Source organism: Musca autumnalis, unplaced genomic scaffold, assembly GCF_047663935.1.
Source record: "Musca autumnalis isolate F117 unplaced genomic scaffold, ASM4766393v1 scaffold_3, whole genome shotgun sequence".
Taxonomy (NCBI): Eukaryota; Metazoa; Arthropoda; class Insecta; order Diptera; family Muscidae; genus Musca; species Musca autumnalis.
Window position 1 is genome coordinate 254,539,022 of NW_027411866.1, and position 27,339 is coordinate 254,566,360.

At 35.1% G+C, this 27,339-nt stretch overlaps 1 protein-coding gene across 1 annotated transcript in view; it reads right to left on the reverse strand.

Annotated features, from left to right (window-relative positions):
* The window catches only part of N (neurogenic locus Notch protein), a 111,572-nt gene that overhangs the window by 70,187 nt on the left and 14,046 nt on the right, over positions 1 to 27,339 (reverse strand). Inside the window, exon 2 of the mRNA XM_073977964.1 lies at positions 6,193 to 6,268. Within this exon, the coding sequence (XP_073834065.1) occupies positions 6,193 to 6,268 (76 nt within the window). The remainder of the gene's footprint in view (positions 1 to 6,192; positions 6,269 to 27,339) is intronic.

Sequence of the window (27,339 nt, forward strand, 5' to 3'; positions counted from 1 at the left end):
ATTTTTAAAAATCCTCGAGCCTTTGTAGGTTTCTTGGAATTATTTTTAAAAATCCACGAGCCTTTGTAGGTTCCTTGGAATAATTTTTAAAAATCCACGAACCTTTGTAGGATTTATGGAACTATTTTTAAAAATCCACGAGCTTTTGTAGGTTTCTTGGAATTATTTTTAAAATAATTCCTTGGAATTATTTTTAAAAATCCACGAACCTTTGTAGGTTCCTTGGAAATATTTTTAAAAATCCACGAGCCTTTGTAGGTTCCTTGGAATTACTTTAAAAGATCCACAAGCGTTTGTGGGTTCTTTAGGAATATTTTTTTAAAAATCCATGAGCCTTTGTAGGTTCCTTGGAAATATTTTTTTTTTAAATCCACAAGCCCTTGTGGGTTCTTTAGTAATATTTTTTAAAAATCCATGAGCCTCTGTAGGTTCCTTGGAAATATTTTTTTTTTTAAATCCACAAGCCCTTGTGGATTCTTTAGTAATATTTTTTAAAAATCCATGAGCCTCTGTAGGTTCCTTGGAATTACTTTAAAAATCCACATGCGTTTGTGGGTTCTTTAGGAATATATTTTAAAATCCAAGATCCTTTGTAGGTTTCTTGGAATTATTTTTAAAAATCCACGAGCCTTTGTAGGTTCCTTGGAATTATTTTTAAAAATCCACGAGCCTTTGTAGGTTCCTTGGAATTATTTTTAAAAATCCACGAGCCTTTGTAGGTTCCTTGGAATTATTTTTAAAAATCCACGAGCCTTTGTATGTTCCTTGGAAATATTTTTAAAAATCCACGAGCCTTTGTAGGTTCCTTGGAATTATTTTTAAAAATCCACGAGCCTTTGTAGGTTCCTTGGAATTATTTTTACAAATCTACGAGCCTTTGTAGGATACTTGGAATTATTCTTAAAATCCACGAGCCTTTGGATTCTTGGAAATATTTTTAAAAATTCACGAGTCTTTGTAGGTTCCTTGGAAATATTTTTAAAACTCCACAAGCATTTGCGGGTTCTTTAGGAATATTTTTTTAAAATCCACAAGCCTTTGTGTGTTCTTTAGGATTTTTTTTTTAAAAATCCAGGAGCCTTTGTAGGTTCCTTGGAAATATTTTTAAAAAAATCTGCGAGTCTTTATAGGTAGCGTAGAAATAGTTTTAAAAATCCACGAGCCTTGGAAATATTTTTAGAAATAATAATAATAACCAAAAATATTTTTTCTTTCTCTTTTTGAAGGTTCCACTGTACGTGGTTGACTATTTTGATTTGTATCAATGCGTAATCTGGTTTTCAATGCATTATCTCAGAATGTGGAAATAATCGACAATGCCGACAAAAAGACACATCTCTCGCAGACTCATGAAAAAGAGGTAGCGGCGTTTGGTAAAAAAGCGGAAATGCTTATGGCATTACCTGGTGACTTGCCTGACCAGGCCAGACTATAAGGTGTTACCAAAGCTTGGACTATAAACAAATACATACACAAATATATGCATATCTGTATATATGTGAACTGTCATTAATATTACGTTACGTTCGACCATCTCTCGATCTCTCTCTCCGTACCTCCAATGATGGCTGTATTTCCAGTTAAGTCATCAATTAGTGTTAAATAAGTTGTTGTTGCTGTCATTTCTTTCTTTCTATTTTTAATTCTTTATGTTACTGTTGTTGTTGTTGCTGTATTTGTAACATTTCATTTTTGAGATTCTTTCACAGAGTAATGACACAGAAGGCAAGAAGAACAACAACATTGTTGTTGTTGGTTGCATAGATGCCGTACTAATGTTGATGATGCTGCACCTTTGGCCATTATGTATTTGTTGTTATTGCTATTGTTGTTGCTGCTGCATTTTTCTTCTTGTGAAATATGAGTATGACGACCATGTTTTCTTTGGTTGGGATTCTGGATACATAACTAATCCTAAATTATAAACTATTTAAGCGTATACATACATGCCTGGCCGATGATGTTTCCTCCCTGCTGCCATCATCATGGAGAGAACACCTTTATGTTTCTAATTTTACTACCTGTTTTCTAGCTAGCTATACTTTCTTTGTTGTTTTTGTGTTTGTTTCTTTTGTGAAAAACCTAATCATCTAAACCTGAACCTGCCTCGCTGTCGATGTCTCTGTAATGAATACTTTTTTCCATTGATTTGTTACAGGTGTGTTGTTGCTGCTCTGCCTAACATCTGCCTTTATTTGGGAAATTTTCTAAAAGATAAAATATTTTTCGTGAGCATTTTAATGGCTATTTTAAATAAAGAAAAATAAAAAATTCATTTTAAAATAAACAAATATGGGTTACTAATATTCCAAATGTCATGGGGGATTGAGAGAAGAAAAGGAAGAAATTTGTCATCTCTAACCTCTAATTAGAGGAGGAAATGTTGTTGGTTTGGCCTTGAATTCAGTACAAATTTTTTTTATTTAATTTAGTAAATTAAATAACTTTTTAAAAATCCACCAGCATTTGTAGGGTCCTTGGAAATATTTTTAAAAATCCACAAGCCTTTGTAGGTTCCTTGGAAATATTTTTAAAAATCCACAAGCCTTTGTAGGTTCCTTGGAAATATTTTTAAAAATCCACATGTCTTTGTAGGTTCCTTGGAAATATTTTTTAAAAATCCACATGTCTTTGTTGGTTCCTTGGAAATATTTTTTAAAAATCCACAAGCCTTTGTAGGTTCCTTGGAAATATTTTTAAAAATCCACAAGCCTTTGTAGGTTCCTTGGAAATATTTTTAAAAATTCACAATCCTTTGTAGTTTCCTTGGAAATATTTTTAAAAATCCACAAGCCTTTGTATGGTCCCTGGAAATAATTTTAAAAATACACAAGCCTTTGTAGGTTCCTTGGAAATATTTTTAAAAATCCACGAGCCTTTGTTGGCTCCTAAAAAATATTTTTAAAAATCTACGAGGCTTTGTAGGTTCCTTGGACATTTTTTTAAAAGTCCGGAAGCCTTTGTAGGTTCCTTGGAAATATTTTTAAAAATCTACGAGGCTTTGTAGGTTCCTTGGACATTTTTTTAAAAGTCCGGAAACCTTTGTAGGTTCCTTGGAAATATTTTTAAAAATCCACAAGCCTTTGTAGGTTCCATGGAAATATTATTTTAAAATCCACAAGCCTTTGTAGGTTCCTTGGAAATATTTTTAAAAATCCACGAGCCTTAGTAGGTTGCTTGGAAATATTTTAAAAATTTACGAGCCCTTGTAGGTTCCTTGGAAATATTTTTAAAAATCCACGAGCCCTTGTAGGTTCCTTGGAAATATTTTTAAAAATCCACGAGCCCTTGTAGGTTCCTTGGAAATATTTTTAAAAATCCACGAGCCTTTGTAGTTTCCTGTGAAATATTTTTAAAAATCCACGAGCCTTTGTTGGCTCCTTAAAATATTTTTAAAAATCTACGAGGCTTTGTAGGTACCTTGGAAATATTTTTAAAAATCCACGAGGCTTTGTAGGTTCCTTGGAAATATTTTAAAAAATCCACGAGCCTTTGTAGACTCTTTCAAAAATATTTTTAAAAATCCACGAGCCTTTGTAGGCTCCTTAAAAATATTTTTAAAAATCCACGAGCCTTTGTAGGTTTCTTGAAAATATTTTTAAAAATCCACAAGCCTTTGTAGGTTCCTTGGAAATATTTTCTAAAAATCCACAAGCCTTTGTAGGTTCCTTGGAAATATTTTCTAAAAATCCACAAGCCTTTGTAGGTTCCTTGGAAATATTTTCTAAAAATCCACAATCCTTTGTAGGTTCCTTGGAAATATTTTTAAAAATCCACGAGCCTTAGTAGGTTGCTTGGAAATATTTTAAAAATTTACGAGCCCTTGTAGGTTCCTTGGAAATATTTTTAAAAATCCACGAGCCCTTGTAGATTCCTTGGAAATATTTTTAAAAATCCACGAGCCCTTGTAGGTTCCTTGGAAATATTTTTAAAAATCCACGAGCCTTTGTAGTTTCCTGTGAAATATTTTTAAAAATCCACGAGCCTTTGTTGGCTCCTTAAAATATTTTTAAAAATCTACGAGGCTTTGTAGGTACCTTGGAAATATTTTTAAAAATCCACGAGGCTTTGTAGGTTCCTTGGAAAAATTTTAAAAAATCCACCAGCCTTTGTAGACTCTTTCAAAAATATTTTTAAAAATCCACGAGCCTTTGTAGGCTCCTTAAAAATATTTTTAAAAATCCACGAGTCTTCATAGGTTTCTTGAAAATATTTTTAAAAATCCACAAGCCTTTGTAGGTTCCTTGGAAATATTTTCTAAAAATCCACAAGCCTTTGTAGGTTCCTTGGAAATATTTTCAAAAAATCCACAAGCCTTTGTAGGTTCCTTGGAAATATTTTTAAAAACTCACGAGCCTTTGTTGGCTCTTTAAAAAATATTTTTAAAAATCCACAAGCCTTCGTAGGTTCCTTGGAAATATGTTTAAAAATCTACGAGCCTTTGTAGGCTCCTTAAAAAATATTTTTAAAAATACACGAGCCTTTGTAGGCTCTTTAAAAAATATTTTTAAAAATCCACGAGCATTTTCCTGGCTTTAATAGCGATTTCTCAGACTTTGCTCACGACCGACCACCTAAGTTATTCTCTTGTCAATATCAATGTTTATCTCTGCCATCCATCTACTGTCAATATAAAAGTGATTTATAAATCATTTCATGATTTCGAAAAAAATTACGAGCCTTTGTAGGCTCCTTAAAAAATATTTTTAAAAATTTACGAGCCTTTTGTAGGCTCTTTAAAAAATATTTTTAAAAATTTACGAGCCTTTGTAGGCTCTTTAAAAAATATTTTTAAAAATTTACGAGCCTTTGTAGGCTCTTTAAACAATATTTTTAAAAATTTACGAGCCTTTGTAGGCTCTTTAAAAAATATTTTTAAAAATTTACGAGCCTTTGTAGGCTCTTTAAAAAATATTTTTAAAAATTTACGAGCCTTTGTAGGCTCTTTCAAAAATATTTTTAAAAATTTACGAGCCTTTGTAGGCTCTTTAAAAAATATTTTTAAAAATTTTCGAGCCTTTGTAGGCTCTTTAAAAAATATTTTTAAAAATTTACGAGCCTTTGTAGGCTCTTTAAAAAATATTTTTAAAAATCCACGTGCCTTTGTAGGCTCTTTAAAAAATATTTTTAAAAATCCACGAGCCTTTGTAGGCTCCTTAAAAATATTTTTAAAAATTTACGAGCATTTGTAGGCTCTTTAAAAATATTTTTAAAAATCCACGAGCCTTTGTAGGTTCCTAGGAAATATTTTAAAAATTCCACGAGCCTTTGTAGGTGGCTTGGAAATATTTTTAAAATTCCACGACCCTTTGTAGGTGGCTTGGAAATATTTTTAAAAATCCACGAGCCTTTGTAGGTTCCTTGGAAATATTAAAAAAAAATCTACGAGCCTTTGTAGCTTCCTTAAAAATATTTTTAAAAATCCACGAGCAGTTTCCTGGCTTTAATAGCGATTTCTCAGACTTTGCTCACGACCGACCACCTAAGTTATTCTCTTGTCAATATAAACGTTTATCTCTGCCATCCATCTACTGTCAATATAAAAGTGATTTATAAATCATTTCATGATTTCGAAAAAAATGATAATTTTTTGTTCCTCCTTCACACTTCAATCCTTCCAAAAAACATACAAAGAAAAAAATATTCAAGTCATAATTTTAGCAATATTTTTGGCGGTTGAGTCACCTGATTGTCTGCTGTCGATAAAAAGAGAAATATGAAAATTTTGAATTTCATATAAAGTCAAATAGATTATTATTTTTTTTTTTGAAAATTATATATTCCTCACACGTATTTGTCATTAAGCAAAAAGAAACAAGGCATGAAATTATCAACGAAAAAACGAGGAATGATAAAAATTAAAATTAAAAAAAAAACCTCCAAAAATGGTAGAGATGTCAAAATACAAGTGTCATAATTTACAAAATAAAAATAAAAACAAAAGAAGGTTTATTAATATTACGTTGAGCTCTTCTTATCACCCAAAAAAGCCGAAAAAAACCCGGCCGACAATTTTAAGGTGAAGCCGTCGTCTCGTAGTCATTTAAATAGTTCGGTTTAAAGCGTAGAACATTAAAAATATGCCACACGTAACAAAAATAACACTTAAATATAAAAACTTCATGTTTGTTGTAGTTTTAATTGTGTGTTGTATTTTTTTTTTATTTTGTTGTTGTTGTTATTTGTACTTACTTGCAAGTGGAAACACCATTTTTATGCGTTATACATGTACCGCCATTTCTGCAGCCCTCCGTAAGACATGTTGAACCTGTAACAGAAGAAAGAAGAAGGTGAGAATGAAAGAAGAAATGAAAATGATATAATTGTAGTTAGTTTTTTGGGGGGAAATAAAAAAAACGCATGACAAGAATAGAAAAAAATAAGAAGGCGAAAAGTATACAAAATTTCTCAGGTAAGGGTACTTTAAAGTTCAAACGAAACATTAAAGGTTCATGTGTGACTTGACACTCTTTGCTCCAGACCATGTTGCATTTTTCCAGAGAAATGTCTGAAACTTTTTCGAACAGAAAAAAAAAACTTATACTAAGATTTTAAAGTAAAGAAAAAAAGAATATCCGACAAATAACGCAGAAAAGGATTAATATATTCGAAATCTATTTTGAAAACAAAAAAGCTACTGCAAAAATAAATATTGTTGTCCCAACTATATCATGTTGAATGTCACAAAATGTATGGTTGCAGCAAAGTATGATTACAATACTACTTTTAAGTTGTTATTAAGGCGGGGATCATTTTTGGTATTGTAGAAATAAATATTGTTGTCCCAACCATATTATATTAACTGTCACAAAATGTATGGTTGCAGCAAACAATGTTTACAATAATACTGTTAAGTTGTTATTAGGGCGGCAATCATTTTTGGTATTGTAAAAATAAATATTGTTGTCCCATCCATATTATGTTGACTGTCACAAGATGTATAGTTGTAGCAAACAATGTTTACAATACTACATTTTAGTTGTTATTAGGGCGGCGATTATTTTTGGTATTGTAAAAATAAATATTGTGGTCCCAACCATATTATGTTGACTGTCACAAAATGTAAGGTTGCAGCAAACAATGTTTACAATACTACTTTTAAGTTGTTATTAGGGCGGGGATAATTTTTGGTATTGCAGAAATAAATATTGTTGTCCCAACCATATTATATTGACTGTCACAAAATGTATGTTGCAGCAAAAATGTTTACAATACTACTTTAAAGTTGTTATTAGGGCGACAATCATTTTTGGTATTGTTAAAATAAATATTGTTATTCCAATCATATTATGTTTACTGTCACAAAATGTATGGTTTCAGCAAACAATGTTTACAATACTACTTTTTAGTTGTTATTATGGAGGCGATCATTTTTGGCATTGTTAAAATAAATATTATGGTCCCAACCATATTATGTTGATTGTCACAAAATGTATGGTTGAAGCAAACAATGTTTACAATACTATTATTAAGATGTTATTATGTCGGCAATCATTTTTGGTATTGTAAAAATAAATATTGTTGTCCCAACCATATTATGTTGACAGTCACAAAATGTATGGTTGCAGTAATCAATGTTTAAAATACTACTTTTTAGGTGTAATTTTTGCGATATTAATGATTATTTTTAAATTTTTTTGTGATTAATATTTTTCGGTTTAAGCTATGTATATTATCACCAGGATAAGGCATTGAAAATGATTGATTGTTAAGCAGCTTATCATGTCTTGAGCCTTAATATATGGGGTATTACATATTTATTTGTGACGTAAGTCCATTTCCTTTGTCTTAAATACCAAACTGCCATTTTATTATAATTAAAAAGCATTCAATTTATCCCACGCTATTCGAAACGAAATCTTACTTTTACTTCGAAATCGAAAAGATTAGCACATTCTGTTGTTGACACCTAACAACAACAATGACAGTAAATAATACTAAAACAAAATAAAACAATGCAAAAATTAAATCTGATTCAATCTTATTTAGAAATAACAACTAATAAATATTCATAAACTTATTTGTGAATTAAATAAAAATTATGGGCAAGTAGCTAGCTCCTAAAGACAACTAACCTGAGAGGTAAGTTGGTAACTTTGTAAGTAATGACGCAAAAATATGAGGCAACGAGAAAATATATCAGCATATGGCGTGAGTAACTTTACTTAACTTTTTAAAGAAGCAAAAGCAAAATCATAACCTAAAAGCCAGCAAGTGGAATGAGAAAAAAGGGGCGGTGGAGGTGTACACTGTTCGCAAACTGAAATATAGTGCATTAGTTTTTTTTTTATTTTTTCGTAAATCAAAATCTTATATGTAATAAAGTGCTGCAACATTTAATTGTGATTTGATTGCATTGCATGGCTACCTGCTTACTTACCTCTACTCTCTTCTCCACTGCTCTTTGATTTGTACACAAAAACTTACAAAACTATGTCAGACTAACACCATGTGTCTGTCTGTCCTGACGACTGACTGACTTTATTATTGTCATGTGCTCTGCTGCACTGCACTGCTGATTGAGTGAGATCTCTCTTATTACAGGTTTTGACATTTTGTTGACGTTGTCATCGTTTGTCAGGCATTGTTTTGTTGCCATCGCTGTTGAGATAGATTATCATTGAATGGAATTGAATGTTCCACATATTTTCTCGTATATAGACCGCGTAGTGGAGACAGACAGACAGACACATGTTTGTCCAGAGATCTTTTTGGGGCATTTTTGTTTTGTTTCTTTTTATTTATTTGTTAATTTTGATTAACAAATTTCTAAGAAAGCATGTCATCCATTATAACATTTTGCTATTATTGACAATTCAATGCGTTTCGTTTTTTTTCACCTGACATCAGTTAAACTCAAGCTGGGGTTTTCCCCTAATTGGCCCTTAAAATGTAAATATTTTTTTGAGAGGACAAGGGAAGGCTTCCTCCATATCAACAGACCCCGATACATACAGATTGAGTGGACAAATATCCACCACTGTAAAAACAAATTGCTTTTCAAAGGGAAAAAGTTCTATGACAGGGAAGCCGCTCCACAGCAGATATGTCTGATGAGCCGCTACCAACGGCGAAACCGTTCACATAATGGTGGTTGTGTTAGTTCGAACCTTCGGCTTCCCGTTTTCACTTGCAAAATATCATCGGTCTTTAAGCTCGACTACAACGAGATATTAATTAAAATTAATATTAAAACGAGTAAGGAAAGGATCATAGTTTGGCGAGGCCGACTATATGATACCCTACACCACTGTGAATATATAATATACATATATACGAGATATATATCGATATATATATATATATATATATATATATATATATATATATAGTATGGTACACTTATTACTAGACAAAATTCTGTCACACATTCCAAGTTTCATCAAAATCGGACGTATAAAGCGTGTTTGGTGCATCAAATACGTGAAATCGGGCGAAAATATATATGGGAGCTATATCCAACTCTGCGCCGATTTCGATATAATTTGGCATACTTATTTTTAGACCGAATTCAGTCACACATTCCAAATTTAATCAAAATCGGACGTATATAGCGTGTTTGGTGCAGCAAATATGTCAAATCGGGCGAAAATACATATGGGGGCTATATCCAAATCTGAACCGATTTTGATATAATTTGGCACATTTATTTCTAGACCGAATTCAGTCACACATTCCAAATTTCATCAAAATCGGACGTATATAGCGTGATTGGTGCATCAAATACGCCAAATCGGGCGAATATATATATGGGAGCTATATCCAAATCTGAACCGATTTCGATATAGTTTGGCATACTTATTTTTAGACCGAATTCGATCACACTTTCCAAATTTAATCAAAATCGGACGTATATAGCGCGTTTTGGTGCATCAAATACGCCAAATCGGTCGAAAATATATATGGGAGCTATATCCAACTATGAACCGATTTCGATATAATTTGGCATACTTATTTCTAGACCGAATTCAGTCACACTTTCCAAATTTAATCAAAATCGGAGGTATATAGCGTGTTTGGTGCAGCAATTATGTCAAATCGGCCGAAAATATATATGGGAACTATATCCAAATCTGAACCAAAAGCAATGGCGTTCTTCCTGTGGCTAAAAAAATTATATTCCCCAATTTTCAGCTGAATCGGACAAAAAATTCGAACTGTACGTTGCGAACAAAAACACATGGACAGACGGACGGACGGACATGCATAAATCGACTCAGAATTTTTTTCTAATAAAAAACAAAAAATACTGAAATTTTTAATATTGGGTGTATATAATTCTCATATACATTTTCCATTGACAAAACCTGATATACATACATATGTATGTCTGGAAGAAATATTACACAGTTTGGATCAATTCGGCTACTCCTTTCGGGAGTTATGGTACGCACCATTTTTTGCAAAATTTGCAACTCATAAGGAGTGGACCGATATGGTCCATCTTGGAACATGGTCTAAGTTTGGACATGAGAGAGCAATTTTGACAGTTTTCTCTTTTACCATTAAAACAAGTAAAGAAACAAACCTCTTCACAACGTCCTAAACAGTTTCTAATTAATTCAATTACCACCCAACAATGCAATACGTACTGACAAACATATCAACCGTATAACTGATGATTTGATGTTTCAAATAGTTTTTTTTAATTGCCACAATGTTAAACATTATTACCTGCTACCATTTAGAATGGATACGCTTAGTGGAAATCAGTTTAACACATTACTTTTTTTTGGAGGGTTACACATGCTTAAACAGCATATTATGAATTAGTTGCTGCCACATATCTGATTACAGATATTTCCTAGCATACCTGTAAGTATGTATTTATATCTACATACATACATACATACATGTTCTAACTTTTCACTCAATGGAAAAGCAAAGTGTTGTTATGCTCCACCAAATAAGTTACAAACAAAACTCATCCAAGCAACTTTGTTGAGCCAAGTGGGTGGCCGCGGCCATTTATCACAGATACTCATACGTACATATGTGTGTGTATGCAGTGCTTGGATGTTTTAACGCTCTATCGCTGATGCCTGAAATCGTAACGATTTTATATTCATTTTTTTTTTGTGAAGTGTAACAATGTTTAATTTACACGGCAAATACCTGATGATGACAGGTGTAAACGTAAACGTCATGCTTTTTGGCTTGCCATAAAGCGTTTAAATATAACCGACATGAACATGTATAGGCAATTAGATAGACGGTGTAATAACTTAATATGCTTAATTCTTAATAATTTAATTGTTTAACAACAATTAATTTGTATTACCACTTAAAAAGAATCGAAATTTGGAAAATGGGTGGGAAAATATTTTAGCGCGGAAATTTGATAGGAAAATATAGAACGAAATATAATCATCTAGTCATAGGTTGAACAAGGAGAATAGAAGTCAGAGTGAAGCTGAAAACACATCCAACGTTTGAGTAAAGTTTTGTGTCATTTCTGTAGAAGAATAGAGAAATATTTAAACTTGGCAGCACTTTGATTTTTATTCATCTACCAGATATGACACAAAACTTTACTCAAACGTTGGATGTGTTTTCAGCTTAAATCTATTTTTGAGAGCAAATTAGGGTAATGTAACTAACCATTTGCCTTGTCTTAGACAACACAATTATGTTTAAGGCAATAATATATATTTTATACTTCTTCTATACGTACTTTTTGGTCTTCTATGATCAGATATTTGTTTCTTCTATAAGAAACATTCTTCAGTCGTTAATACTATGAAGACATCATGACTTCATTAATAAGGCCTTTTGAACCTCTGTGGGGGACTTTCGAAAGAAGGTTGTTTGGTCTTCTCTACGAAAACCTTTTAGTCGTCCTCTCTTTTGGTTCCGTAAGAAGAGTTATTGATCTTTTGGACTTACATATATTAGACAACACCCTAGGATTTTAGAAAAAGACCTCATGATTCTCAATAAAAAGGGTTCCTGGTCTACGATAAGGAAGTGTTTTTTTGTTGCCAACATATCGGCAGTAAAAACTTGATCGATTTTATTCGACAAATTTCAGTCCTTATATATTATACATAACGGTATTTTCCTAATCTTATTTTCTTAATCCTAGTTTTCTTTTTTTCTATCATCCTTAAATATAAACAGTATTTGTTGTTATAAATAACATATGATTGAAACAGCTGATGATTGGGATCTATAGGGATCTAGTGATTGATAATTACATTGATTTACAGATGTGATTATTGGGATCTACAGGGATCTGTAGGTGTGAATAACGGTAACAACCGATATCACTACACTCCCTTCTGGCTTCTGATATTCTATGGAAATGTTGTTTATTCCCCTATAAGAAGATTTCAAAGGTTTCTACATGGACGATTTGTTTTCCCGGGGTAAGAAAATCCCGTAGTTGTATATAATAACCCCTCATGGGATTTTAGAAGTAGTAGATTTAATCTTCTGGACTTCTTTAAAAAGACCTTCTAATCGCCCGCCCTGATCTCCTTAATACCTCAGAATCTTTTAGATGAAGGCATTTTGATCTTGTATATACATTTTGGGTCTCTATAGGAGGTGCTTTTGGTCCTCTATAACAGGATAATCTTCAATTTCGCTCCGGGTATTTTAAAATAAACCTCACTGGTTTCTTCAAGTGGGACGTTTGGTCTTCTGGAAGACCAACTAAATATGTCTGAATCTTTAAGAACAGAAAAAATTATACTAAGATTTTAAAGTAAAGTAAAACAAGTATATCCGGCAATCACGCAGAGAAGGATTAATATATTCGAAATCTATTTAGAAAAAAAAGGTATTGCAAAAATAAATATTGTTGTCCCAACAATGTGTACAATACTACTTTTAAGTTGTTATTAGGGCGTCTATCATTTTTGGTATTGATTTTAAAGGTTTCAACATGGACGATTTGTTTTCCCTGGGTAAGAAAATCCCGTAGTTGTATATAATAACCCCTCATGGGATTTTAGAAGTAGTACCTTTGGTCTTCTGGACTTCTTTAAATAGACCTTCTAAACGCCCACTCCCTTACAATATGATCTCCTTAATACCTCAGGATCTTTTAGATGAAGGAATTTTGCTCTTGTATATACATTTTGGGTCTCTATAGGAGGTGCTTTTGTTGCTCTATAAGAGGCTGATCTTCAATTACAAGACAAGCTCCCTAAGAAAACTTTTCTTTTGAAATTTTATAAGAAGACCTCCTGCTCGCTCCGGGAATTCAAAAACAAACCTCATGGATTTCTACAAGTCTTCTGGAAGACCATCTAAACGCATGGGATTCTAGAAGTAGTACCTTTGGTCTTTTGGACTTCTTTAAGAAGACCTTCTAAACGCCCGCTCTCTTACAATATGATCTCCTTAATACCTCAGGATCTTTTAGATGAAGGCATTTTGATCTTGTATATACATTTTGGGTCTCTAGGAGTTGCTTTTGGTCCTCTATCAGAGGATGATCTTCAATTTCAAGACAAGCTCTCTAAGAAAACTCTTTGGTTTTTAAGACCTTCTAAATTTTATAATTAATTTCTTTTGAAATTTTATAAGAAGACCTCCTGCTCGCTCCGGGTATTTTAAAATAAACCTCATGGGTTTCTACAAGTGGGACTTTTGGTCTTCTGGAAGACCATCCAAACGCCGGGTCTGTTACAAGATGATCTAGTCGAAGACCTTCTTTTGATGTTGTATAAAAATGTTGAGTCTTAAAGAGTGGTGCTTTTGATCCTCTATAAGAGGACAGTCTTGAATGGCAAGATCATCTTGAGATCTCTAAGAATATGCTTTGGTATTGGTAAATTGGAAGACATTTTTATACCCTCCACCATATGGAGGGTATAATTAAATTTGTCATTCCGTTTGTAACACATCGAAATATTCTTCGGAGACCGCATAAAGTATATATATATTATTGATCAGCATAAAATTCTATGTCGATTTAACCATGTCCGGCTGTCCGTTCGTCTGTCTGTTGAAATCAAGATAAAGCTCGCAATTTTAAAGATAGAGATCCAATATTTGGTACAGAAGTTTTTATTACTTGCAGGATGGTTGGTATTGAAAATGGGCTATATCGGTCCACGTTTTGATACAGCCCCCATAGAACGGTACCACCCGATTTTCGGTATTTTGAAGGTATTAGTTTCATTATCACATCGAAATGGCTGAAATTTGGAACTTAGTCTTCTTTAAGGGTATACAACTTTCCCCCAGAATTTTGTCGGTATCGGTCCACGCCTTCATATAGTCCCCATAGAACGGTACCTCCCGATTTTCGGTATTTTGAAAGTTTTAGATTCATTATCACACCGAAATGGCTGAAATTTGGTACTTAGTCTTCGTTGGGGGTATTTAACTTTCTGCCAAAATGTTGTCGGTATCGGGCCATGCCTTTATATAGACCCCATAGAACGGTACCTCCCGATTTTCGGTATTTTGAAGGTTTTAGCTTCATTATCACACTGATATGGCTGAAATTTGGTACTTAGTCTACGTCTACGTTTGGTACTTAGTCTACGTCTACGGGGATATAAAACATTCCTCCAGAATGTTGTCGGTATCGGTCCATGCCTTCATATAGCCCCCATAGAACGGTACCTCCCGATTTTCGGCATTTTGAAGGTTGTGGCCTCAACTTTCTTCCGAAAAGGCTGAATTTTGGTATTTAGACATCGTTTGGGGGTTTTCGTATAGCCCCCATGGAAAGGTACCTCCCGATTTTCGATATTTTTAAGATTGTGGCTTCAATATTCCACCAAAATGGCTGAAATTTGGTATTGAATTTTCTTTGAGTCTAAAAACTTTCCGTCAGATATTTGTCGGTATAGATCGACGTTTTGAAATACCCCCGTTCGTTTGTTTTACCGAAATTGCTGAAATTTTGTATTACAGCTCGTGGTGGAGGGTATAACAAGTTCGGCCCGGCCGAACTTTACGCTGTTCTTACTTGTTACAAGAATTTATTATGAACTTTTATAGAAAAATCTCCTTGATTACACTAAAACATCATTTGGATTTTTAAAGACCTTGTGGGTTTCTACCGTATGATCTTCTATAAAGACCTCTTCTGACATTTTATGTGATGGCCAATTGGTCGAACTTGTTATTGTAAAAGAAGCCGTCCTGTTCCTTCCTTCCTATGGTCTTGTATGAAGAAGACATCTAGGCTTCTATAACGAAGACATCTGGTCTTATTTAAGGAAGTCTCTGGTCTTCAAAGAAGAAACGAAAAAGACCTCTGGGATTCTATAAGGAACACCTGTGGTCCCCTATACAAAAGACCTCTGGTCCGATATGAAAAAAAAGATCAGTTTCTATGAAATAAGACTTCTGGTCTTCTAGGAAGAAGACCTCCGCTCTTCTAAGAAGACTTCTGATCTGCTAAGGATAGTACATCTGGTCTTATAAGAAGAAGACTTCAGGTCTGATATGAAGACAGAAGACATCTGGATTTTTATAAAAAAGACCTCCGCTTTTCTATAAATAAAATCTGTGACCTTCTAAAAAGAAGACCTCTGGTCTCCTATAGGGACGACCTCTGGTTTTCTAAAAAGAAAAAATAACTCTGGTTTTCTATATAGAGGATCCGCAAAGAAGACCTCCGATATTCTTAAAAAAAGACCTTTGGTCTTTTATAAAGAAGACCTCTGGTCTTTTATAAAGAAGACCTCTGGTCTTTTATACAAAAGACGTCCTCTAATCTTCTATAATGTAGAACTCTGGTGTTCTATTAAGAAGAACTCTGGTCTTTTATAAAGGAGACCTCAATTCTTGAATGAAGAAGACCTATTTGTCTTCCATAAAGACGACCTTTCTGTGAAGAAGACCTCTGGTTTTATAGAAAGACCTCCTTGATTTCTCTAAAAACATCCTGTGGACTTTTAAAGACCTTGTGGTTTTCTACCGCATGATCTTCTATAAAGACCTATTCTGACCTTTTATGTGATGACCATTTGGTCGAACCTGTTATTATACAAGAAGCCGTCCTGTTCCTTGGTATATTTGGTCAAGTCAATTCGTCTATAAACAGTCCAATCTGGTCACTCATAAAGACACTATTGTTTTAGTCTATAAAGACTGCTTTCAAATCTCTAGAATCTCGCAGTTGGGAGTTTATAACCTCCCCGTTTATAGTCTATAAAGACTCCCTTTTGTCTACTAAGATTGGCTATAAAAAACACCTTCAGTTTTTCTATGAAGAAACCCTTCTGTAGTGCGATTCTCTAACTCATTTTTTGAGTTAACGACAAAAATCGTTAAAATTGAAATGCTTATAATGTCGGTAATTAACGATATTATTCGGTAAGTTAGCGACCAGAAGAAGGTAGTCGTAAAGTTCTACCATAATTTTGCGTTTTAAAGTTACCGATTTTTGTCGGTAACTCAAAAAATTAGTTAGAGAATCGCACCACTGGTCGTCTATAAAGACTTTCTTTACTTCACTTATAAATGCTCAACTCCGCCTACAAAGACTATAAAGATTCTTACAAGTCTATAACATCTATAAGTGCTGCCCATAAATAAATTTTCCTCAAGTTCTCCATAAAATGCAGCCTTATATCGCCTTTTAAATATCCAATTGTTTTACTTACTTAGCTGGCCTTTTACAGAACATTTGATTCATCAGCCGAACTAAGAAAATATTTCCATTCCTCTCTGTTTGTTGCTGTATTTTCCCAATCTGAGATATGGCGTTTTCTGATATGACGAATAAGTAATTATACGCATTTTTAGCGGGTTCCGATTGTCTATGAAGACAAATTTTCGGTCCCTTCAGATCCCGGGCCACCAGTCCCGGCTCCGTTTGGGGACCAACTGGTAGTATATTTCATGGTTACGAGGTTGTACCAGAGACTTAATTCTGGGACCACGGGTGGCGGCAAGCCCACTGGTCCTTGTAGCACTTTCCTTCGGGAATGCAGTCTCGGACTTCGGGGAGTATCGTGGCGGCTGTGGTTACTCAAAATCGCGGAAAGAATTCGTAGAACTCGAATGGTGTTGCATTCTTCTAACACCTGAACGCAATAGGTACCTCACTACGGTGCAAGGGGCGTTGGTTGGTCGCCTGTAACCAGTCCAGTGTTGTGAGAACACCACATTTCTGTCCCTTCAGATCGTTCAGCCCGTCTATAAAGACTTCCTTCAGCAAGTCTATAAAACCCATGAGTTCTAACTCATCTAAAAATACACCTTTAACTTCCCCCATAAAGTTTAGCATTAAGGCGTCTAGTAGTAATCTTCTACAGAAGCGAAAACTTGCTTTCGATCATTTCTGCAACTTCTCTTAAAAAAAAAAACTCCCTTCTCCTAGGAAGCTTATACTTCTCAGACTTCTATGAAATCTTTGGAAATATCTCCTGCACCTCCCCTATCTGTATTTTATGTGACAATTTCTCTGCTCAACAGCTGTTTTGGATCACAAAACCCAATTCATTGTTGTTGTTTTTGTGGTTGTTGCATTTTAATCGATTGTTGTTATGGATAGCGATGCAAAAGCAGCAACAACAACACCAACAAAATATATGGGAACCATAACCCAGAAGAAAAACAAAACAAAACTTTATCAGAAGCACACCCAAAAATTCGTCGAACAGCAGAAACAAAAACAACAACACAAATAAACAAAAAAAAAGAGTTCCACTTTTCTTTCTTCAAACGGGTATCGCATCTCGGATGTATTTAAGAAAGCTGCAGCAACAACAACAACAAATGTGAAACATTGAAAAATGGAATGAATTTTAACCACAAATTTCTCACGCTCTTATCATCATCAGAGCTGCTAAACGACGACGACGACAGCAAGCTAGCTGGAAGGACGGACATCTGCAGCAGCAACAAAACATAAAACTGTGATAAACTTTATGACGTTACTGGCTGGCTGGCGGCGGTGGCATGCTGCAACATGGGTAATCTGAATCACAGAAAGAACTACAAATTGTTATTTCTCATTTCTAATTATGAGACACTTGTCCCGCCAGACCCCTTCTAATTGTGGTTACTTGCCACTATTCGGAGACGAAAAAGTGACGGGTGTTTGACTTGCCGCCTATCATGAAATGTTTTAAAATAAATAATAATATTTATAAACATGTTTAAACATGCTTGAAACAAAATCATATTTTTGTATTTAATTTTATTATGTTTACCACATTTTAATGTATTTGTTGTTGTTTTCATATCTCAAAAAAGCGATAACCTACCCGGACACTTTGAAACATTTCAATTAGTCCCTTGGGGTCGGTGCAAAAAACAAAACAGCAACAATTGGTGGTTTTAATGTGAAATATAATTAATTAGATATGAGAATGAAACCCACAAGCAAGAGTTGGAATCAAGTGGTTTGGAGATTGCAGTGGGGATTTGAGGAGTAATAAAAGGAATTGGGGTTTTGGAGGTTAGATTTCTTTTTAGAAATTGAACACCAACATGATTCGAGAAAATGCAAGCCCCGCTAATCAAGCCACAAGTTAATCAGAAATTGCTAACACGAGAAGGAGCACAGGCAGAGTAGATATGATAAGAAGCCTGACCACAAGATTATCGCAAGGAATGACTCCCAATTAAAAATCAAAATTTGTTCAGCAGCAATTATTGGCACAAAACAAAGTTGCAAATCCATACATTAGCTTAGTCATAAAGAAGAAGAAGAAGAAGAAGCTTTATTCACCGACTTATCACCCCCATTCTGAAAGAGGCAGGCAAACCAATAAACCCCACTTTTCCCAACCCTCTCTCTTTTTTTCCAAGTGGTTTCTTTTCAAAACCCTTCCGCCTTTTAGAAAATCTCAATATCATTGACGATGAATGATATTGATAGCAAAACGAAACCAACAACCAAATTAAAGCGGGTTATGACATTATCACTTTACCGCCAACGCCACACAAAACTCAATTATTCTTCAAGTACTCGCACAGGCTTGAATAATGTTGCGCTTGCTTAGCCCATAAAGACAATAACAAATGATACAACAACAAAAAAGATGATTACAAAGAAAAAGAGTTGAGAAGGGAAACGGCAGGCGGAAGGCGGCGGATGGACAACTAAACTACTTGTTAATATTTCTCAAAAACAAGCGGGTGTTTGGAACAGTTCAGTTCAGATTCAGTTAAGCACAATGCGCCCAGCTAACTAACATAACACTTGAATTGTTGTAATAATAATAACAACAAAATGCCCCGCAAACCAATATTGATATGAGATTGCCTTCCTTCCTACTCCACCAAAGCAACCACCAACCCAAAAACACTCCACTTCATAGTTTGCTCTTGTTGCCGTTCGTTGTTGTTGTTGTTTATACTTCAATGAAGCAGAAATATTCGTGGGAAACATAGCAGCATAGCTAAGCTAGCTTGTTTTGGCTCTTGATCACAACCACCACCCCCTTCTTCAGTTTCTACTTCGTCTTCGGTTTCTACGTAAGCTTTGCACGTACATAAAGTACATTGATATTGCGCTCTGGAATAAAGTTCAACCACAACATAATACCAGACAACTTGTACTGATGAAGAGTGTGAGGGAGAGACAGTGAGGAAGGCATTGTGTCGGGCCTCAAAAAAGGGTGGTGGTGAACAACTCTTCCACTTTATGACACAATGCAAACTATTGTTTATTTAAATAATTTAGAAATATTGTTTATATTTTATACATCATCAATTGATGTAACGACGAGGGATGGAATGAAAAGGATTGGGAAAATGAGGAGTTATAAAAAGGAACGTATTGAAAACTACACGTTGCAAATATGACGAAACTGAAGACACATCCGATATTTTGGGTTCTATACGACAATCCTTTGAGTTCTATAGGAAGATTTTGTGATCATCTATAAGAAGGACATTTTGTTTTTTATGAGAATACCTCTGGGTTCTCAATAATAACCCTTTTTGGTTTTATACATGAAGTTCTTGCAGTCTTCTATAAGAAATCGTTTTGATATTATATAAGAAGATCATCTGATAATATATAAGGGGACCTTTTGGTCATCTATAAGATCCCCCTTTGATCCTTCCTTCCCTTGTCTATGAAAACTAATTTCCGATTTTTTTTCCTTCAGATCGTCTAAATATGCTACCTTCTCTTCTTCTACCGCAATTTTTTCAATAAAAGCTCCCCTCAACTCCTTTCCGATCGCATCTTCCGCTCTTCTAAAAAAAACAAAAACTTCACTTCCGTCTTCTCAGCAATTTCTCTAAGAAGCCTAACTGCGCCAGGATGTCCTCTCAAAAATTGTTTTGCAATTTTACAAAGAGAAAAATCTGATATTTTGTGAAGAAGACTGCTGATCTATTATGAAGAATATTCGCAGGAACACGAAGAGTCTTCTACGAACAAGACCTCTGGACCACCAGAAGACACCTGTTCTTTTAAACATCTGGTGTAAAAAAGTAAAACAGACCAATTCGTCGACGAAAAAGACCTGTGGTGTTCTATGAAGGAGACCTATGGTCTTCTATGAAGGAGCCCTATGGTATTCTATGAAGGAGACCTATGGTCAGGTTCCCTATAAAGAAGACTTGTGGTCTTTAGTAAAGATGGAGATCGATCTCTGGTCTTATACGAAGAACACACCTAATCTTCTATGAGAAGGTGTCTCTCTCTTATGAAGAAGACCTATGGCCATCTATGAAGAAAACCAACGGTCTTCTATGGATAAGACCTCTGGTCTTCTATAAAGAAGACATCCGGTCCTCGGTTTTTTCTGGTCTTTTATAAGGAAGACTTCTGGTCTTATATAAAGAAGGCATCTGGTCTTCTAAAAAGAAGACCTCTGGACTGCTACAAAGAAGACCTCTGGTTTTCTATAAAGGAAACCTCTGACCTTCTATAAAGAAGACCTCGATTTTCTATAAAGAAAACCTCTGGTCTTCCAAAAGGAAGAGCCCTAGTCTTATATAAAGAAGGCCTCTGGTCTTCTAGAAAGAATACCTCGGTTTTCTATAAAGAAGACTCTGGTCTTCTATAAAAGAGACCTCTAGCCTTTATAAAGAAAACTTTAGGTTTTATATAAAGAAAACCTTTGACCTTATACAAAGACCTCTGGTCTTCTATAAAGAAAACCTAGGCTTTCTATAAAGAAGACCTCTGATCTTCTATAAGGAAGACATCTGGTCTTCTATAAAGAAGGCCTCGGGTCTGCTACAAAGAAGACCTCTGGTTTTCTATAAAGAAAACCTCTGACCTATAAAGAAGACCTCTGGTCGTCTATAAAGAAAACCTCGGGGTTTCTATAAAGAAGACCCAGATTTTCTATAAAGAAGACCATTGGTCTTCTATAAAAGAGGCTTTCTATAAAGAAGACTTCGGTTTTATACAAAAGACCCCTGGTCTTCTATAAAAAAGGCCTCTGATCTGCTACAAAGACCTCTGGTTTTCTATAAAGAAAACCTCTTACCGGTAAAGAAGACCTCTGGTCTTCTATAACGAAAGCCTCTGGTCTATATATAAAGAAAACCTCGGTTTTATATAAAGACGACCCCGATTTTCTATAAAGAAGACCACTGGTCTTCTATAAAAGAGACCTCTAGCCTTTATAAAGAACACTTTAAGTTTTCTATAAAGAAAACCTCTGACCTCGCTTTTCTATAAAAAGACCTCTGGTCTTATATAAAGAAGACATCTGCACTTCTAAGAAGAAACCCGAAGGCAGAAGACATCTGGTTTTCTATAAAAAAAGACCTTTTATCTGTTATAAAGAAGACATCTGCTTTTCTATAAAGAAAACATCTGACAATCTACAAAGAAGACCTCTGGTCGTCTATATAGAGACTTCTAGCCCTTATAAAGAGGACCTCTGGTCTTCTTAGAAGAATACCTCAGGTCTTGTATGAAAAAGACCTATAGGCTTCTATAAAAAAGACATCTGATCATCTTTAAGGAAGTCTCTGGTCTTCTATGAAGAAACAAAAAAGACCTCTGGGATTCTATAAGGAACACCTCTGGTTGCCTATACAGAAGACCTCTGGTCATCTATGAAAAAACCTCAGATTCTATGAAAGAAGACCTCTGGTCTTTTAGGAAGAAGACCTCTGGTATTCTATAAGGAAGACCTCTGGTCTTCTAGGAAGAAGACCTCTGGTATTCTATAAGGAAGACCTCTGGTATTCTATAAGGAAGACCTCTGGTCTTCTATGAAGAATATCTCTGTTCATCTAAGAATAAGACCTCAGGTCTACTATAAAGACATCTGGATTTTTATAAAAAAGACCTCTTCTTTTCTATAAAGAAAACCTCTGACCCTCTAAAAAGAAGGCCTCTGGTCTCCTATAGAGAAGACCTCTGGTCTTCTAAAACGAAAAAAGACATATGGTTTTCTACAAAGAAGATCCGCAAAGAAGTCCTCTGGTCTTTTATACAGAAGACTTCCTCTAGTCTTCTATAATGCAGAACTTTGGTGTTCTATAAAAAAGAATTCCGGTCTTTTATAAAGGAGACCTCAATTCTTCAATGAAGACCTTTTGTCTTCCATAAGGACGACCATTATGTGAAGAAGACCTCTGGTTTTCTATGGAGAATACCTCTTGTCTTCTAAAAACAAGGCCTCTGGTCTTCTATGGAGAAGATCTGTGGTCTTCTATAGAGAAGACCTGTAATCTTCTATAGAGAAGACCTGTGACCTTCTGTAGAGAAGACCTGTGGTCTTCTATAGAGAAGACATGTGGTCCTATAGAGAGAAGACATGTGGTCTTCTACAGAGAAGACCTGTGGTCTTCTATAAAGAAGATCTCTGGATTTCTGCAGGAAAGATATCTGGTCTTCTAGGGAGAAGAATTTTTGGTTCTCCATAGAGAAGGTCTCTAATCTTCATTACAGAAAAAAACCTGAAAAGACCTGTTGTCTTTTACAGGAAAGACATGGGTCATCTACAGAGAAGACCTGTGGTCTTCTACAGAAAAGACCTGTACTCGTCTATAGAGAAGACCTGTGGTCTTCTATAGAGAAGACCTGTAGTCTTCTATAGAGAAGACCTGTAGTATTCTATAAAGAAGACCTGTGGTCTTCTATAGAGAAGATCTCTGGATTTCTGCAGAAAGGACATCTGGTCTTCTAGGTTCTCCATAGAGAAGGTCTCTAGTCTTCATTACAGAAAACCTCAGGCCTCTGGAGTGCTTTAAATAAGAAGATTTTCTCTTAATTTAAAATAGCATTTCCGGTCCTTAAAAGTCCAATGGCCCTCGTATTTTTTTCAAAAACTCAAAATAAACCGCCTATGGCAAGCAAAAAAAAACATATTTCTATAACACTTGCAAAAGAATGAAACGCCGACTCCTCCACCACCGTAGCCACTCAACGCTATGCTGTTGCTAAGTATCTCACTTGTCATCTGTACTTTTTTTCTGCCCATCCATCCATATGTAAAAATGCACTCATATGTAAATAATATATTGGCTATTACAAAAGTGTGCGTGTATAGGATAAAACCAACAACAACAAAACAGGGATGCTGTTCCATAATAACAATAATATGTAATGACAATGACGGTCGGGATCTGTCTGCCTGCCTCTACGACTATAAAAATGATGGCTGGTCTGGCAATACAGAAGTACTCAAAATGAAGTGGAAGGTATTGTTATTGCACAACAACAACAACAGATCAATGATCTGTTCTTGGTGTTGCTGTTATTGTTGTGATGGTACAGCAACAAGAGCAACTAAACCAAACCAAACTACAAGTGGTGGCGGCTATGCTGATGCTGTTGATGATGGTGTAATGGTTCCACATTCAATTGAATCCATAGACATCAGCAGTTAGAGGGCTTCCGGTTTAGCACAACCACAACAACAACAACAGCAATAATAACAATAATTGACACTTCTTTGCAAATATCATTCATACTGGTTAAATGAAACGAAAAACAAAAATAGTTCATCAAGGGTTAGTGAATTTTGTAAATAAAAACAAACAACACTCTTCTTATGGTGTTTCAATGTTTTGAAATATTACACATATTGAGTAAGTGATGCTTTACTTGGTTCACCAGAGCATGTGGTTTGAAAAATGGTCTGAAATCTTGTCTGAATGCACTTTAGTTTTTGCGAAGTTCTCATGGAGCTCTGCGCATCCATGTCTAATGAATACTAATTAATCTCATTGATGTGATAGTCAAGCCAGTCAACCACTCAGCCAACTGTCATTTGATGAGAATATTTTTCTATAATTATTGCAAATTTCATCTATGACTTCTTCTGGTTTTCCATCTTCTTTTTTTGTCATGAGTTGCTGAATGTGAGAAATAATTATTGTTTTTGGATCAATTTACATATGGCTATGGCTAAAGTTACACAAATGTTGTAATCTGTAACCACAATGGCATGGAACATGGAAATATGGTCGGGTAATAGAAGCTATTTGGAGTTATTGAAGTTATTCGCATAGCCGAGATAATAATTAATGAGAATCTATTTTTGCAATAAAACCCACAGCTATAGAATGACAAGAAAACATGCAAAAACAAACAATGATTACCCACTTTGGTCTTTTGGGAGAAGGTCCCCTGGTCATGTGATCCAACTGCCGCCTTTATCCCACGGAGACAGGTTCCATACCCAGGATTCACTCAAAGGAGTCTTGGGTCATATTCCGTTACCTCAACAATTATGTGTTTGTGTTGGTATATTTTTTCAGCATGGGAGCGGCTATTTTATTTAGCATGGTAGCTCCGAACTCTTTTTGGTATATTTAGGGATAGAGAAGAACCCCGGATCTTTTCCGATAGCTACACTGTTCTGGTCTTAGTTGGCTCCAGGACTACTGCGATAAGAGTTTTGTTATTGCTTGCTTCGCCAGATTTAATCCCAGTGTGTCTCGAACTCGAATAGAGACACCCCAGCAGTCTCCCCAACAACAACAATCGCAGCATCTAACATCACACCTAATTGTTCAGCGTCCTGAAAATTTATCAATCCTGCACAAGGGAAATCGTTGACGTCATTTAATAAGTGTCCTCAATCTATCGTTTGCCACCCATAACAGGCGCCAGGGAGGTTCCGCTACTGTAGCCAGGCAATAATGCCAGCTGAGGTTAATCGTACAGGTCGATCTCCGTCTTGGCGCAAGTAACAAAGACTCTAGAGGCACTTCTACTCCCCATGATACACCAGATCAGCATGGATTCCGAAAATACATAGCACCACAACAGCATTATACGCCATATCCACACATATCAGTAGGGGATTGAACTAAAACAGACCGTTTCGAAGGACTTCTAGACCGTCAATCATGCCAACCTGATCGAGGATATAGGGAAGGAAAACTTTCCTTAAACCGTGTTTGAAACATTTAATAATCCACTATATATGTGGGCTCCAGAAATAAGAAGTCCAAAACCCGTTGAGTGAAAAAGGAAGTTCCCCAAGACGTGGTGATATCTACGGAACTGCTTAACCTCAACCATTCAGAAATTCTGCACCCTCCATGTATATTGAACGTAACATAAGCGGATGATTGTGCGATTTTGGCGTCGGGTCCCACCGACGATGACATATGTGATAGTTTAAATGTCTTCGAAGCTGGCTTAGTGCATTTCTTCCATCTGAGGGATATGAAAATATCCACAGCTAAAACCACTACCACACTGTTCACCAGCTGAACGGCTGAAATAAGCCGCCCCCTTCCCGGCCTACTGAACATATTGGTCACTGGTGTCCTGATTACCAGTATTAAACTTGGGGTAGTTAGTACTGGGAATCATATTGGGTGTATCTTTCGACATCATGTTGAAGTCGTCCACGCAAGCCAAAGCTATTTGTGAAGAGATCAGAAGTAGGAACAAGGTTTTCAAGTCGCTGACCGCAGAACTTTGGTTGCTAACCTATTACAAAGCAATAGACCGGTCTATGGTAAGCTATGCAGCGCCAGTATGGTACACAAATGTTAGACCGAATTCCTTAGAAAGGTCATCTATAGACAGAAGACCTTTGAAAGGTCTTCTTTAGACAAATGACCTTTGAACTATCTTCTACAGATAGACAGAAGATCTCTGGAAGGTATTCTATAGTTATAAGGTCTTAGAAAGTTGTTCAATAGACAGAAGACCTGGTCTTCTATAGACGGAATATCTTTGAAAGGTCTTCTTTAGACAGTCGACCTTTGAAAGATCTTTTTTAGACAGACGACCTTTGAACTATCTTCTATAGATAGACAGAAGATCTCTGGAAGGTATTCTATAGTCAGAAGGTGTTAGAAATTTTTTCAGAAATTCCAAAAATATGAATTTCATATAAAATTTTAAGTTTTCTCGCAAAAAAAATCTCGGCGCCAAATGAGTTAATATTTAAAAAGTATTTTTTTAGTATTTATCCCTTTCCGATAAAAAAAACTAATAGATATTCCTCCTATGCCTCAAGTCAATTCCCATGCCACAATATGATCTATCTCACACATTCATAAGTTTCTCTCATATGTACCCAGCACTTTCGGAAGCAAAATCGTTCAGTAGTGCGATTCTCTAACTCATTTTTTGAGTTAACGACAAATGTCGGTAAAATTAAAATGCTTATAATTTCGGTAATTAACGTTATTATTCGCTAAGTTAGCGACCAAAAGGAAGTATTACCGATAGCAAGAGTGTTGTCTACTTTTATTTAAACTTTTCATTCATAATTTTGCGTTTTAATTTTATCGATTTTTGTCGCTAACTCAAAAAATGAGTTAGAGAAAAGCACTACAGATTTCGTTCCGATTACAACACGCTTTTTTGGAAGGAGAAATCGTTTAGATTTTGTATCGATTTCATTGCGATTTCGGAGCGAATGTCGGAAATACATTTCCCTTCCGAATTTCCCAAGGATTTTCATCCAATTTCGTTGCGAAATCAGACCGAATTTGATCCGATTTCTCTACATTTCGTTCCGAAATTTTGTCAACCACTTTATACAACTTTCGTTAAGAAATCGTTACGATTTCGGATCCGACATCGGACGTAGCTTCAGAATCTCATACCGATTTCGTTACTATATCTGTACGATTGGTTTGCTGGGTAGCTTGTCATTGAAATTTTTTTCTATTATTCTATCCTATTATTCATATAGGTAAGTTCATTTCACATACTCGTATCACCTCTTCCATCCCCATAACATTTTTAATTGCTTTCCTTAAAAATTTCATAAATTTCTGTATTTTTAGCCATAATTTACAGAAACAGTTTCCTTTGCATTTTTAGTTCTAATTTCTGAATTTATTTTATCCCTTTTTACATTAAAAATTGTATTTTTTTCAATTGACTTCAATTGCTACTCTCAGAGATCTATCCATATGTTCTCCCCGCTCTCTTTGATATTTTATGTCATTACAAGATTGTTCCGTTATTCGTGCACATTCGTTTTTTTATTTTCCTCCAAACATTTGCTGTTTTAA